Source organism: Delphinus delphis, chromosome 15 (genome assembly GCF_949987515.2).
Source record: "Delphinus delphis chromosome 15, mDelDel1.2, whole genome shotgun sequence".
Classification (NCBI taxonomy): domain Eukaryota; kingdom Metazoa; phylum Chordata; class Mammalia; order Artiodactyla; family Delphinidae; genus Delphinus; species Delphinus delphis.
The window spans coordinates 24042612-24058112 of NC_082697.1; the positions used below are offsets into that span (position 1 = coordinate 24042612).

The following is a 15501-nucleotide window of genomic DNA, read 5'->3' on the forward strand; positions in this document are numbered from 1 at the left end:
CTCTTCCTTCCCTGTATGACACACGCACAACCAGAACCAAAGCCAGCCTAACAACACCCTAAGCCAATACTGTGTTTGAGATTGCAAAGTGCTTCTCCTACTTTAGCTGTACTCAGGAAGAAAGCATAATGTGCTTTAAATAGATTTTTATTTGTTTTTCTTTATATTAACTTTTTCTCCCATAGAGGAATAACATTACAGTCTAACAATCAGAATCCTGTTACACACATACACAGGCATGCCACGTGAGCAGGCTGAGGCGGTTGTGTCCTTGAGTCTGTCAACATGTCATAACATGGTCAACCAGAGTCTCCTCTTTTCAGCCAGTCTCAACACAAAACACCCAAGAGGGACGCACTCATCTTACTGGTTCCATTTGGAACTAGGCAGCAGGGCAAGAGGGAAGATATAAGGGGCCATGTTATGTCTGCCTTCAGTCCCCTCACATAAAGCCACATGGATCTGAGGAGTCATCCAAGAGCTCTGGTGGGGTCCTCAACGCACCTAACATTATGGGTCAGAGCAAACTCAAGGTTCCAGGTGGGGGCCGGGGAGCAAGCATACTCCAAAACAGCAGCAAACCGCATTCATACACAGATGGGACCCTGATGGGGCCAGACTGCAAAGGCTGGAAATGACACCCAGTTTGAAGAGAGATGTATTGGAGAATCACTGGAAGTTGTCCTTTGATGTAATTGGGACTCACTCTAGAAATAGGGGTCCCTCTCACATACTCAGTTTTGGCAAAGCGCTGGTAGTCTTGACGTTAAGTAATGCAGTCTGGAACAAACTTCTACAGGGTCTCTGAAACATCAGTAAAGACAGACTCTCTAACCTCCTCCTGTCTAAGGTTGCATAGGACTTTGTGAATTCTGGTTCCCTCATGTATTCAAGTTCTGTGGTTTAAAAAAAAATCCTGAAGCATGCTCAAGGTGAAAGGCACATACACAGTCAATACAGTATGACGAGTTCTGCTGCTTCAGGAGTCAGACTAGCAGGAGACCAAACTAGTGTTGGCTCTTAGAAATCTATACACAATTAAAATATTGTCACACTCAAATGCTACAGAATCTATAGGAAAGTACAAAAACATGAGCCTTGCAACCAGCCAGGTGATGATGTTGGAGGGTTCTAGAACTACAGGAGCCTCCAGAAATACGGGTACGGTAGGGGCCTTTTGAAATTTGAGCCAAATGCCCTATAACTCACTTTTCCCCCACAGAAGGATCGTGAGCACTGCCCAGAACTGAGCCTAGGCTCCAGCTGGCAGCAAAGGAGTAGGCAAGAAGAGTTGGAGGGAGTTTCAGCTCTTGGAAGTGCTGAAGACCCTAAGCTGGCTGTGAAGTAACCAAGGAGTAGCTGGAAGAATAAAAGGGACTAGGTCGTAACTGAAGGAGAACCTTGGAGAGAGGAGCAAGGTTGTCAACTACTAGGGCCCTAGTGGATCAGCATGGGGAATTTGATCTGCTCTTACTGTAAGTTTGGCTTATTCCCTTGGATAGGAGACCCCAACAGGGCTTTCTCTGTCCCTATCCAAGCATCCATGGGGCTACCCCCTCCCTTATCCATACACCCCACTGGAGACCTAGGGTTATAGGGCCAGGGAGGGCAGCTGCCTTTGCCCGCATGAGGTTGCAGAGTTTTCTGTAAGCCTCAGCTTGGCTGTGAGGCCTAGAAACCTAGAATTGAAGGGAAAGACCTGTGTTAGTGTGTAATAGGAAATCTTAAAAGTTTCAAGGAAGAAAGAGCACACACTAGAAAAGGACAGAAAGAGGAAAGGGGAAGCAACTCGGGGCATCCCAAGAGGCTGTTGCTGGTGTCTGAGCCCAAAAGTCAATCCCACCGTGAGAAGGGGAAAGCTGGCTGCCCCTGTTCCCTTTGTCTCACCCAGATATTCAGGTTCCCTCTTCCAGGTACTTACTGGAGGAGAAGGGAAGGGGAACCATAGGGTACCCATTTCCCCCCAGCAGCCTAGAAAGGAAGAGAGCCCTGGGAAAGAAAATGAAGAGAGGCTCCCCTAAAGGCCCTGAACCTGGACAGGGACTATTTGGGGATTGTGGCAGTGGGGCTCCTGGCCTCCTACTCAGGAGTGTTTATTAGCCATCCTGGCAGAGTATGAAATACAAGGCCAGAGGCAAGATGAAGGCTAGCTGCCATTCCTTGGTTGGCTTCACCCCACAGCTTGTCCTCCCCAGCATCATCATTCTGCATTCTTATCCTGGGGTGTGTCCTTCTCCTGCCTAGAATCCCTCTGGCCTGCATCTCTCCTAAGCTAGTTCTAGCACCTTGGGGCATGTGAACAGATGTCTAGGATGGCAGGGCCTTGCCCAGCCTTTACTGCTGGGTTGATGTGGGTAGGGCAGCAAGGTACTAACTAAGCCTTTCAGATACAGGGCCCGGCAGAGGGGTTGATTTCAGGAAGAGATTTGGGAGGTGGCATTGTAGAAAAGTGATGTGGGCTCCAGCTTGAGAGCAGGGCTTGGCCTCTCTGAGTAAGCACCATGCCAGCCCCCATTGTGCCCTGCTCCCTACAGCATCTTAACCTGTCTGTCCTGTCTACATTTTCAATAGGTTTCCTCTTTTCCTCGATTCCCTCCACCTTCTCCCTCTAACTCACATCTCACAGTCCTTTCCCACATACCTTACCTTTCCATACCTAGGCAACTCCAAGGAGCCCAGCCCCCAGAGGAGAGGGAAGGGGAAGACTAAAGGCAGAACCCTTTAGTCTCAGTGGGAGAATTACTGGGAATGAGTAATAAGGGAGCAGGAGTGAATGCAGTGCCAAACATTAGATAGACTGAGGCTTGTAAAGTGGGAGCTGAAGGTAGGGAATGAGCCAGAAATGAAACTGGAAGAAGACACTCTCAGAAATAGGAGTGGGCCAGAGTAGAGGACCGGAGGGCAGGGATGGAGAATGTCAGGGCAAAGATCAGGATGGGAACCGACGGAGTGTCGGCGGTGGGGGAGATGGAGCATTAGATGCCAGAAGGGGCCAGAAGGTGGGAGGGTGAAGGGAGAGGGGGAGGTTCAGAGGCAGATTAGAGGATCAGAGATAGGGAAATAGAAGGAGTAGGAGAGAGAGAGAGAGAGTGAGGCTATCACCCCCACCTCACACACTTAAGAAGGGAGGTTGTGGTGTCCAGCCCGAAGTGGGCTGCAGGCGCCCCTCAAGCAGCACACTGGCTGCGGCGGAGGGGCTGGATAAGGGTCGGGAGTCAGCGAGGGGTTTGCGGCACGGCCGGCGGAAGCTCAGTAGTTGAACTGGCGCTGGCACGGCTGGTAGACAAAGCTGCCCTGGTGCTTGGGCCGGCGCGGACGGCTCTCGCGGGCGCGGTTCTGCCGTTGCACCACCTTGGCGCTCAGAGCGTGGCGCTCGGCCCGCTGCCGGGCCCGCTGCAGGCGCCGCGCCTGGCCCGCCTTCTCCAGCAGTGTGGCCCGCGCCGGCAGAGGGGCGGCGTGGTGCAGGGCCCGGGGTTCACGGCGAGCAGGCGCCAACTCCCTGAGGGGACAGAGCGAGGCAGTCAGGGCTAGACAAGTCGTGGGGGACGGAGGAGAGCGCTGGCACTTCCCACCCTGTCCCCGCACCCTCGCACGATTTGGTCTCTGCTCCTAGGGGGGCGCACAATGCCCTTCTTGTGGGTACCAACCATTCCTCCAAGCCAACCTGGAGATGCCTACCGTCTCAGCGATCCCAAGCCTCGAAGCTCTGTCTCTCTCAAGCCCCGCCCTAGCCACGAAGCCACGCCTCTCCCTATCTCAAAGCCCCGCCCCTTTACCTTCAGGCCTAGCTTCATTCCGGCCCATGGGCCCCGCCCTTTGCCTCGAAGACCCGCCTCTAAAGGCCCCGCCCCGGCACTGCCAGGGGGTCTCCTGGGCTCGCTCCTGCAGCGGGGACCCTAACCTCCAAGACAAGCTTCTCTAGGCCTCCAGGCTCCGCCCCCGGCCGGCTCACCCGTCGCTAAGGTCTCCGTCTGGCAGGGCGGCGTCAGGGTGCGGGGAAGGAGGTCCCGGCTCCAGCACTATGGTGCTGCCGGTCACGTAAACGGACATGCTGGGGTGCTCGATGAGGAGGTCCTCCAGGGGGCTGCTCTGGAGGCGGGCAGGCCCGAGCCCAGGCCCTTCTGCAGTAAAACAGGCCGGAGGGGTAACAAACCAGCTCTCATCCATCAAGGAGGGTGCGGGCGGAGGGCGGCCCGCAGGGGCCGGGGCGGCCCCGGGGCTGGGTGGAGCTGTGAAGCTGTCTACGTGGCGCGGGAGGGGGAGCCATGCGGAGGAGGGGGCGCAGCAGGGAGGGACACACACACACACACACACACACACACACACACCGGACACAATGGGGCAGGGAGAGAAAGGGCATCGTTAGTCCGACACGCAGCCCCGCCCACCATACCCAATGGGCATCCACAGTCTCGACCTGCTGCCCTAGGGCGCGTGAGGTGTGGACTCCAACACTGTACCGCCAGGAGATGGCCCCAGCTTGCATGAGATGGGGCCCTGTTACCCTCCACCTCCAATATTACTGCCTCAGCCCCAATTTACCCAGTAGGCCCGGGGGAACTCCCCAACCCCTTAGCAGCTCCCTGCTCAACTGCTTGGCCACTTGCCCTAATGACGACTTCACAGGCCCAGGAGTCAGTCCTGGCCCCAGACTCGGGCCTCACCCGCCAGGTCAATAATGAGCCAGCCATCCACTTCATCCTCCTCGGAGACGAAGGCTCGAGGGCAGTCGGGGTCCTCGGGGGGCGCCGGGGAGCTGAAGAAGAGGCTGGTGAGGCGCTGGAGCATGATGGGGGAGTGAAGAGGCCTCAGGGGGCTGCCCTATGGCAGTGCAGAAACCTGGGAGGTAGAGAGGAGTCAGAGGCACCACAGACTGGTCTCCCCATTGTGGCTGGGGATACCTCCCCCAGCCCCCGGAAGGGTACAACAAGGATGCGTGGGAAAGCTTTCTCGTGTGTGTCTGTGTGTGTGTGTGTATTTGTGTGTGTTTGTGTTCCCTTTCTGGTAAGTCAGCCTGCCTTCAAGCTTTTGTTTTCTGTATGACCTTAGAAGTTATTTAACTTACCTGTGCTTTAGTTTTCTCATCTGTCAAATGGCAAGGATAATACTGTCCTCCTCTCAGCCCTTAAAGGAATTAAATGAGCTAATAATAGTATCCTCTCTGGGCTCTCATAAGAATTAAATGAGCTAAATACAAAGTGCTCAGAACAGCACCTGGGCACAGAGTAAGCATTCAATAAACTAAGCAACTAGTTTATTATTAATAATTATTAATATTGTTGCATGCTCTAGGAGTGATATATATGACCAGACTCTGTCGGGGAATGTTCCCCAGAGGATTGGACATCCAGCCTGGACCTTGAAGGGTAAAAATAGTTCTCCAAGCAAGGAAGAAATCGCCCAGTATTGTGATTATTTATCATCACCATCATCATCGTCATCATCATCATCATATAGCTAACATTCATGTGCCAAGTACTATACTAAGCACTTTACCTATATTACCTCATGTAATCCCCATGATTACTCTAGGAAGTGGGTATAATTATTATCCCTTTTTTGTGTGTGTGTGGTACGCGGGCCTCTCACTGTTGTGGCCTCTCCCATTGCGGAGCACAGGCTCTGGACGCGCGCAGGCTCAGCGGCCATGGCTCACGGGCCCAGCCGCTCTGCGGCATGTGGGATCTTCCCAGACCAGGGCACAAACCCATGTCCCCTGCATCAGCAGGCGGACTCTCAACCACTGCGCCACCAGGGAAGCCCCTATCCCTTTTTTATAGGTGAAGAAACTGAGGCTCAGAGATGTAAGATAATTGGCCCAAAATCTCAAAGCTAGTAAGACACAGAGGATTTTAACCCGTGCAGATTCCAGATCACTATACTCCATTGCCTTTGCTGGGTATCTGTCTGGATTAGGCATTTTTAACTTAGTGGCCTGGGGCCATGGTCCATGTGTATTTTTCTGAAAAGAAGGACCTTGGTTTTCATCATGATTTCCTAAACAGCGGTCCTTGACCCCAGAGATTAAGAACCACTACTTGAGTCTGTGTGGCTTGAAAAGTGCTCCCTAGCAGAAATCCCACAGAACAGCTACCATCCTCACCCCGTGATCGCATAGGCCTCAATTGTGTCTGTCAGATGAAGATCCTATTCCCACAGGCCCTCCCCCCTCTTACTCCCTATTCCCAAGCTCCTGCTCAAGGGCAGCATCCCTGGCTAGGAAGAAGAAGATCAGGTTGCCTGGCCCCAGGGAGACAGCAGGTCAGTGGGAGGTGATGATGGAGGGAGGGAGCTATCAGACCCCAGGAGCCCTTAAGTATGAGGACTGAGGGTTTGACCAGGACTCAAGCCCTCAATCAGTCCTTCCCTCAGTGAAGATGAGGAAGGAGACCCCCTGCTCCAGGAATGTAAACACCAAGCCTACCTCAGGACTAGACCTGGGCTAGGGGCTGCTGGCCAGGCCCCCTGGATGTCCCTGGAGCTTGACTCTCCACATGTCCCCGAAGATAGCCAACAGTTAGTTTTGCTACTCAGCCACTTGTCACCTTCCTCTAAGGATGTTTCCACACTTTCTATAAAACTCCCTGGGGGCATGTCCACACTTCCATTCCCTGGAGGCATTCTACTCTTATTGCTAACCCACCTGGGGTATTTCTTATGGTTGTTGCTACCTCTCCCGATCCCTGGGTATATTTTCACACTTGCCACAGAATCACCTAAACTCTATGCCCTGAGAGTACTTATACATTTTGCAGATCCACGGTGGGCTCCAGAGGAAAGTGCTGCCTGGGTATTGGCCTCCCTGGTGGTAGATCTTCCGGGATTATGAAAGGTTGGGCCACTCTCAACTAGTGCCTGCCCAGCACAAGCCACATATCCCAGCCCATCTGTAGCCACAGGGAGTTAGTGACTCAGTTACCAAAAATCCAGAGAGTTTGGCCCCTCCTGAAGGAAGGGAAGACTGGGGCCTTGTTGAGGCACACCCTCTTTCCAAGGACCTACTGCTTCACTGAGAAAATGAAAAGGAAGTTAATAGGTGTTTCAGGAGACATGATATTCACCCAGCCCATTTTGCAGGCTGAGGATCAGAGGACATAAATCTACCCAAAGACACATGGCTAGATGGTGGCAGAGCAGGCCTAGCCCCAGGTCACTGAGCATTCAGTCCAGAGTGAACACAGTCAGGAAGCCCTCAGTAAACAACCCCCCAAAATATAATGATGCAGGGGACACGGGGAAGTCAGACAGGAGTCAGACTTTGATCAGGTCACTGCCTCTCTCAGCTATAAAAGGGTCTGAGGTTCCTGGCACCAAGATTCATCCTGCATTTTCCAGAGCACCCACTGTGTACCAGAGTCTACTCTGGGCCTCCTCAAATTACAAACAGATTGAGGTAAGGGAGGCTTAGGGTGGGGGAAGCTCCCTGCCTGAGGTCACAGAGAAAGTCAGTGACAGAGCCAGAACTGACAACCTCACCAGCCAGCCAGTGGCTGCCTCCTCTCATGACCACTAAGGGAGGCTCCCAGGATTTTTCTTTCCCAGCCCTGACAGTTCCTGGTTCTTACATTCCCAGCTCTGCTCCAGGGAGAACCGTTCCCATTAATAACTATAGCAGCTGTGCCCAGAATAACACTGGGGCCCCCAAGCCACCTCTACCCCATCCAGGCCATCCTTGAGCAAAGTCTAGGCTGGGATGGGACTGCTGGTCCAGCCCGTAGGCCCATCTATTTGGAAAGTCAGAGGCTCTCCTTCTCCCACTCCTTCTCTGGTCCCTCTCTGTGAGCAGAGAGGAGCAGCACAAGCCTTGTAGTCCCTAGCACTAGGCCAGGTCAGTCCTCTCTAGCTGACAACTCTGGGGCTGGGAGGTGAAGAAGAGCCAAACAGAGGGAACTCTCACCTCCACTCCATCCCAACATCGGAGACACCCTGAGGCAGGCATTGCCTCACAATTTCTGTGGTCAGAACAGCTAGGAGGCAGTGATTTTATTGGGCGTGGCAACTCCAAAGAACAGAGTGTCAGGGCCTCAAAAGGGGACCCAATCTCCAGAGACCTCCTGGGAAAAGATCCAGGAGTGAGGAAACCTAGGAGCTCTATCAAATTTAAATGGTGCTTAGCCCAAGGTAGAGTCTTCAGTGGAAGGAGGATGTGTAACTTGTTACTTGTAATGAGCTCCTACTAGCTATGTGCCCATGGCTAATGCATCTGCTACTCACTAGGTAGGCATGACTCTAACTGGTTGCATGACTTCGAGTAAGCTATTTCCCCTCTCAGCGCCTCAGTTTCCCTTCCATGAAATGGGGTCTAAGACCCCTCGTTTGGGGGCTGGGAATGACGTCAGCTAAGGCGCTTCTCACATGTCAGGGATTCGGAGAAAGTTATGATGTTAGTCCCAGGGGTGCAGAACCTGGAGCCAGAGGGAGGGGGTTGTATCACCATCTGGCGCTGCCCCAGTGACCTGGAGCCGAAGCTTCAGGGGCCCCTGAACTCCTGACAACCCCCTCCCCCCAACCTAGACCCAGTAGCGCCTTCGGAACCTCTCTCAAGTCGCAAGAAGAAAGTAGGGGATCAGAGGCTTGACCCCAGCTCCTGGATTAGCCCAGGAAACTGGAGGACCCTCTGGTCCCGCTGCCTTTCAGCGTCACTCACCCATAGGCGCAGCCCCGACCCAGCGCCCAACGGGTCACCGGAGGACAAGCGACCTAAGCCGAGAGGCGGGGAGAGGGGCGGTGCCGGCCTTGGTGACGTCTCAATGTCATATGCAAATCGAGAGACGTCATGGTCTACCGGGCTTGCGGCAGCCAATCCGGAGACGGGAATGCAGCCCCGGAGGCCGCCGGCGGAGACAGACAAAGACCCGGGAGCTGGGGGCGCGGGGTGTGTCCCCAGACTCCGGGAGCCCCCTGGCCAAAGCGGGTCGGAACTCACCTGGGGACTGGGGCGGTGCGGCAGGCGGAGGTGGCGCTGAGGTAGTTGTGAGGCGGGGCGTCCCGGGGTCGGCGGCTGATCACAGGCGCGGCCGCATCGCGGGGGCTGGGCGGGAAGGCGGCTGGGGTACGTGTCGGACGCTCAGGGCTGCTGCGCTCGCCCGCGGGGCTTTGAGTCTGTGCAGCCGCCGCTGCTGTGCTCACGGCACAAATTGGAACGTTCAAACAGCTGATTGTGATGTCACAAAGGGGCCCGCCCGCCTCGCGTCACCGACCGGCGGAGCAGCGGCCAATCCCGTGTTGCGGATCCCCCCTCCCCGCCTCCTCCACGGTTCGCTGGCTAGTGGCTCCCTCCCCGGGATCCCGACTCCGATCCTAGGGGAGGCGGCCCGGAGAAGCGACTGCAGGAAGCTTGGACCCCCTACCCCTGGACGACCCACGGACCTCTCAAAGAGGAGGGTTCCCACTCCTTTCTACGAGATCCCCATCTTCCTGCGCTCCCTCCGCCTATCTCAGCGCCCTCACCTCTCGCACTGCCCCTCTTGTCCTTTCACCTGCATCCTATATCCACGTCCCTCAATCTTTTACCCTTTTCTCAACTCCACACCAAGTTCGTGCACCTCCCTCCTCCTCACCACCCTTCTCCCTGCTCTCCCTTTTCTGTCTCACCTTCTCAGCGTATGCGTTCGCTGCTTTCCCACCCCATTTTTCCTCAGCTGGGCAGGCTTGAGAGGTGGGGGACATCCCTTTTCTCTGGTTCCAGGGGATCACCCGGCAGTATAGAAGAGTTGGTTAGGCTGACAGGAAATTTTGCGGAGTAGGACTTGGAGAGGAATTGCTCTGGGCTGAATAACCATTGAGTGCTCAGCGCTGGAACGTTTACACACCTTATTAACACATTCTGCTGCAGGGGCTGGACAGAAAAGTGACAGGGCAGGGACTGGTTATTAGCCCGGATTTACACACACGGAAACAGACAAATCTCACTAACTGTTAGTATGTAGATTCATATTCAATAATACACTCAACAGAAACTATTGCCGCTGCCAGACCAGTAGCTGACATTTATTGAACACTTACTGAGTGCCAGGCACTGTGCTATACTGCTTTATATGTGTTTTGATCTTCACAACAGTCCCCAAAGGTGGGTGTTATCCTCCTTTTCCAGTTGAGGAAACAGCCTCAGAGAGCCTAAGTGACTTCCCAAGGTCACACAGCTATGGTAAATGGCAGAGCCAGGATTTGAACCCATAGTTCCTGGCTCCAACTCTCTCCACTCTCTACATGCACCAGATTATCAAAACCCCAGAGTGCTTCAGCCTCCCCCAGGAGACCTGGGCACAGCCCTGATTTCCCCCCAAACTTGCTGTGTGACCTCAAGCAAGTCATGTTACCTCTCTGGGCCTCAATTTCCTTATCTGTCAAATCTAACATACCCAGTTACCTTTTTTTTTTTGGCTGCTGCGCTCTGGCTTTATATGCAGCGAGCAAGGCCTACTCTTTGTTGTTGTGTGAGGGCTTCTCATTGTGGTGGTTTCTCTTGTTGCAGAGCATGGGCTCTAGGCGCATGGGCTTCAGTAGCTGTGGCATACGGGCTCAGTAGTTGTGGCGCACGGGCTTAGTTGCTCCGCGGCATGTGGGATATTCCCGGACCAGGGATCGAACTTGTGTCCCCTGCATTGGCAGGTGGATTCTTAACCACTGAGCCACCGGGGAAGTCCCAAGTTTCCTTTTAGATATTCTTTCAAACTCTCCATCCTCAGGTTTATTCCAATCCCATATTCTAGGCCCCCAGCGTTCCCAGTGGCCTGGGAAATGCCTGAAAGACTACAAATACACATCCTCAGAGTCTCCAGAGGTTCTGGGTCCTTTCTTAGTAGAGCAGGGATGGTGGGGATGGGTCTGTGAGCTGTCCATCTGGTCCATCAGGAGGCAGGGGGTGAGCTAGGCCAGAGCTTCTGCTCTGGTGATAAAATCCCAGCCTAATAACAAACCCTAGAAGGACTCCTCTGTCCTAGCAACTAGGAGAAGGATCCTGGAAATAATACCCAGAGGCTTGACCGGGGTGTAGGGGATGTAGAGCAGTGTTTTGGCCCTTGGAGGGTTGTCCCCAAAGCATCCTCATTCTTTGCAACCCTGAGTCTCTGCCCATCACATCTGCTTCCTGCTAACTTCATACCCTCTCTTGACCTCTCGCTGACTTAAAGTAAATAATCCCTAACATGCCTCTCTTGTCACACCACTTACCTGCTCTAAAACCTTCTGTGGCTCCCACAGTACCATGCTCCTTAATACAGCATTTGTGGCCTTCCATGATCCAGCCCCAGTTCTCTCCAGCTTTATTCCCCTTCTTCACTTACACACACCTTGTGCTAAGGTCAAACTCCTCATTGTCTCTTCAACTCTCTCCCACAACCACACTTTGGCTCAAGCTCTTTCCTGGAATGCCCTCTTCAGCCCTTTCTGAATTCAGAGCTTTCCTGTCTTCAAGATTCTACTCACCCCGTCTTCCTCTAGGTAGCCTTTCCTGTCCTCACCCATGGTCCAGAGCTACCTTGATGGACAGTACAGTTATTTATTTGTTCAATAAACAGTAAGTCATGGTGACTAATTGTGTGTATGTGTTTTCCCAGGTAGATGGTGGGCATCCCAAAGGCAGGATCTCAGTCCATATACTCCCATCACTCAGCCTGTGCTGGACCTGGCATAGAGTAGACTCTAATCAAAGACTCAACGATTAAAAGCTGGGGACTTCCCTGGCGGTGCAGGGGTTAAGAATCCGCCTGCCAATGCAGGGGATATGGGTTCAAGCCCTGGTCCGGGAAGATCCCACATGCTGCGGAGTAACTAAGCCCGTGCGCCACAACTACTAAGCCCATGTGCCACAACTACTGTGGCCTAGAGCCGGTGCTCTGCAACAAGAGAAGCCACCGCAATGAGAAACCCGTGCACCGCAATGAACAGTAGCCACAGCTCGCCGTAACTAGAGAAAAGCCCACATGCAGCAATGACGACCCAACACAGCCAAAAAAAAGAAAAAAAAAAGGTTGATAGATACAGCCAAATAGCCTCTAGGATGTACAAATGTATACTGCTTACAGATTCGTTTGTTTTTTTCTACATAAATATGTCATATGATAGGACTTCCCTGGTGGTGCAGTGGTTGAGAGCCTGCCTGCCAATGCAGGGGACACGGGTTCAAGCCCTGGTCCGGGAGGATCCAACATGCCGCGGAGCAACTAAGCCCATGTGCCACAACTACTGAGGCTGCACTCTGGAACCTGCAGCCACAACTGCTGAGTCCACGTGCCACAACTACGGAAGCCTGTGTGCCTAGGGCCCATGCCCCGCAACAAGAGAAGCCACAGCAATGAGAAGCTTGCAACAAGGAGCAGCCCCCGCTCGCCGCAACTACAGAAAGCCCGCGCGCAGCAGTGAAGACCCAACGGAGCCAAAAATAAATAAATTAATTAATGTTTTCTTCTTTCTTTTTTTTTTTTTTTGCGGTACGCGGGCCTCTCACTGTTGTGGCCTCTCCCGTTGCGGAGCACAGGCTCCAGACGTGCAGGCTCAGCGGCCATGGCTCACGGGCCCAGCCGCTCTGTGGCATGTGGGGTCTTCCCTGACCGGGACACGAACCCGTGTCCCCTGCATCGGCAGGCAGACTCTCAACCACTGCGCCACCAGGGAAGCCCCTAATTAATTTTTTTTAAATGTAATATGATATACTCTGTCCTGCAGACTCACATATTTCGCTCAGTAATACGACACAGGAGTTCTACTTATGTCAATATACACAGATCTTCCTCATTACAAACAAAACCTAAAACCATCTTACAGTTTCCGATTGTATGGCAGAAGAAAGCTTATTTAGTTTATCACATATTGATGGACATTTGGGTGGCTTTCAATTTTTTGCTGCCACAAACAATGTAACAGTGACTCCTCTTCTATGAATAGAATAGAATCAGAGAAGTGAATTGCAAGATTGATAAGTATACATACTTAACATTTCAGTAGATGCCATCAAATTGCTCTCCCACAATGTTTTACCAATTTAACTTCCACTAACCGTACATGAGAACCTTAGGTTTTCATCTTGACTGGCCCCTGTGCTTTCTCCTGGATCAAAGCTCAAAGTCCCAGTTATCACTGGGATCATCCAGACCCTGAGCCCTACTCTGCAGAATCCTGAGTGGATAAGCCAAGTGTTGGGAGGAATGAACACAGAAAAGGGGCAGGCTGTCCCCCTCTTGCCAGATGGTCCCCCAGGGGACATGACTCTCTCCAAAGGAAAGGCTACATTGGGAGTGGGAGAAATTGAGCTCCCCTTCAATACGAGTGTCTGAGAGGAGGTTTGGTATCAACAAATGCACTGAACTTCTACTCTGGGTGGGGAGGGTCTTAAGCTGGGTGTCTTGACGTAGAGATGAGTCAGACCCTGTCTCTGCCCTCTCAGAGCTTGATGCTCATGGAGAAAATAGACAAGTAAACAGACAGTGACAGTTCTGTCTACTAAGTATTGAGCTGGACTTCCTTTTCTGACAATATCTGGAACTTCCTGCTACGTAACACATGGAAATGCTGGAAATAAAAAAAATAAACATCCTTTTATTTTTTTTAATTTTTTAATAAATTTATTTATTTTTTGGCTACATTGGGTCTTTGTTGCTCCATGCGGGCCTTCTCTAGTTGTGGCGAGTGGGAGCTACTCTTTGTGTGGTGCGTGGGCTTCTCATTGTGGTGACTTCTCTTGTTGTGGAGCATGGGCTTCAGTAGTTGCAGCACACAGGCTCAATAGTTGTGGCTTGCGGGCTCAGTAGTTGTGGCGCACGGGCTTAGTTGCTCCGTGGCATGTGGGATCTTCCTGGACCAGGGCTCGAAACCATGTCCCGTGCGTTGGCAGGCGGATTCTTTTTTGTTGTTTTTGTTTTTGTTTTTTTGCGGTACTTGGGCCTCTCACTGTTGTGGCCTCTCCTGTTGCGGAGCACAGGCTCCGGACGCGCAGGTTCAGCAGCCATGGCTCACGGGCCCAGCTGCTCCGCGGCATGTGGGATCTTCCCGGACCGGGGCACAAACCCGTGTCCCCTGCATTGGCAGGCAGACTCTCAACCACTGCACCACCAGGGAAGCCTGGCAGGCAGATTCTTAACCACTGTGCCACTAGGGAAGTCCCAAACATACTTTTAAATACATTTAACATTTAATGGACCTGCAACCATTTGGATTTTAACAGACATTTGGGGAGATGAAGGCTTGGGCTTACATGAAGTTAGGGATTGGAACTGAGACCCTTGATAAATCTAGGATACTTGAAGGGCTATACCCACAGTGAAAGTACAGACTAGGGGAAAACAAAAAAACAAACGTCTGAGTACTAGCAAAGAAGACAAAAAGGATCTATGTCCATCCTGACCTGGTCTTAGGGTGGGGGAAAGAAACTATCTTCTGAGAATTTGAAACATGCCTGCCCTTGATGAGTATGGGGTGATGAGTGTGGGGTTCATATTTACATCACCTGCATGTCTAGGAATCTCCAAGGCTGAGAAATGAACATCAAAGGAGACCTACTCCAAAAGTATCTCTCAGATGCCTAGCAGAAACTAATGCAAATCCTCTTTGGATCTCCTCCGTGGACCCCCTCCTCTTTCCCCAGCCATTGCAGGTTACACAGAATTCCTGTATATAAAGCCCTTCTAAACAGCTGATAATCCACAAGGAAAAAACTGATGAAATACACGAGGAAACAATCCACCATGAATAAAATTCAGTAGACACAATGAAGAGAAGAATCAGACTCCCAAGAACATCAGGTAACAGAATTATCAGATAGTGATCATTAGAGCGCAGGTTAGAGGCAGCTGCTAAATGTTTTGGAAGCATATAGAAAGAACTAACTCCTTGATGAAATCAAAGTCTTCCTAAGAATGAGCCTTGAAGGATAAGTGGGAGTTTGCTAAGTGAGGACAGATGCTGTTGAGTAGCTGGTGGGGTGCACAAAGCATAATGTACCAAGGCAATGACCACTGATAGTTTATTTTTTCAGATGCAAATAGGGCAGAAAAGTAGGGGATGAGGCAAGAGACGTAGGTAAGGGGATAGATCATGCTGGCCCTATGAACTGTCTCAAGAACTTTCATTCTTCAACTAAATGTACAAGAAAGCCAGTGAAGGGTTTTAAGTGAGAGGTTAGTGATATTCATTCATTCATTTGTTCATTCATTCAACAATAAATGTCAGACATGGAGAATGGTTGGAGAATGGAGGGTGGCATCAGGAGACCAGTCAGGAGAGAATAGCAGACATGTAGGTGAGAAATGCTGGTGGCTTAGACCAAAGTGGTGGCAGTGAAGATGAAGAGGAGTAGGTGGATTTGACTGATATTTAGGTCAAAGCGAGAAGGTATATAAGGGATGGGAAAGTGGGAGGTATCAGGGCTGATTCCTAGGTTTTTGGCTGAGCAACTGAAAGATTAGTGCTGCCATTCACAGAGGTAAGGAATTAAGGAGGAAGAGTGAGTTGTTGGAAAGAAGACACTGAGCTCAGTTTTAGATCATTGGAGTTTAAAGTGACTTT

At 51.9% G+C, this 15501-nt stretch overlaps 1 protein-coding gene across 3 annotated transcripts; it reads right to left on the reverse strand.

Moving 5' to 3' along the window:
- Nucleotides 1-135: 135 nt before the first annotated feature.
- On the reverse strand, nucleotides 136-9121 carry TP53INP2 (tumor protein p53 inducible nuclear protein 2). Of its 3 annotated transcripts, none has more exons than XM_060030943.1 (4): nucleotides 8927-9121; nucleotides 4665-4839; nucleotides 3953-4121; nucleotides 136-3499 (listed from the first exon to the last, which is right to left on the reverse strand). In XM_060030943.1, exons 2-4 carry the CDS (start codon nucleotides 4786-4788, stop codon nucleotides 3250-3252), a joined length of 543 nt encoding a protein of 180 aa, XP_059886926.1. In that variant the 5' UTR covers nucleotides 4789-4839; nucleotides 8927-9121; the 3' UTR covers nucleotides 136-3249. The 3 variants fall into 3 exon arrangements, with proteins under 3 accessions (XP_059886926.1, XP_059886924.1, XP_059886925.1); XM_060030941.1 differs by having other exon boundaries at nucleotides 3953-4241; XM_060030942.1 differs by lacking the exon at nucleotides 8927-9121 and adding an exon at nucleotides 8648-8715 and having other exon boundaries at nucleotides 3953-4241.
- Between the last annotated feature and the right edge of the window lie 6380 nt (nucleotides 9122-15501).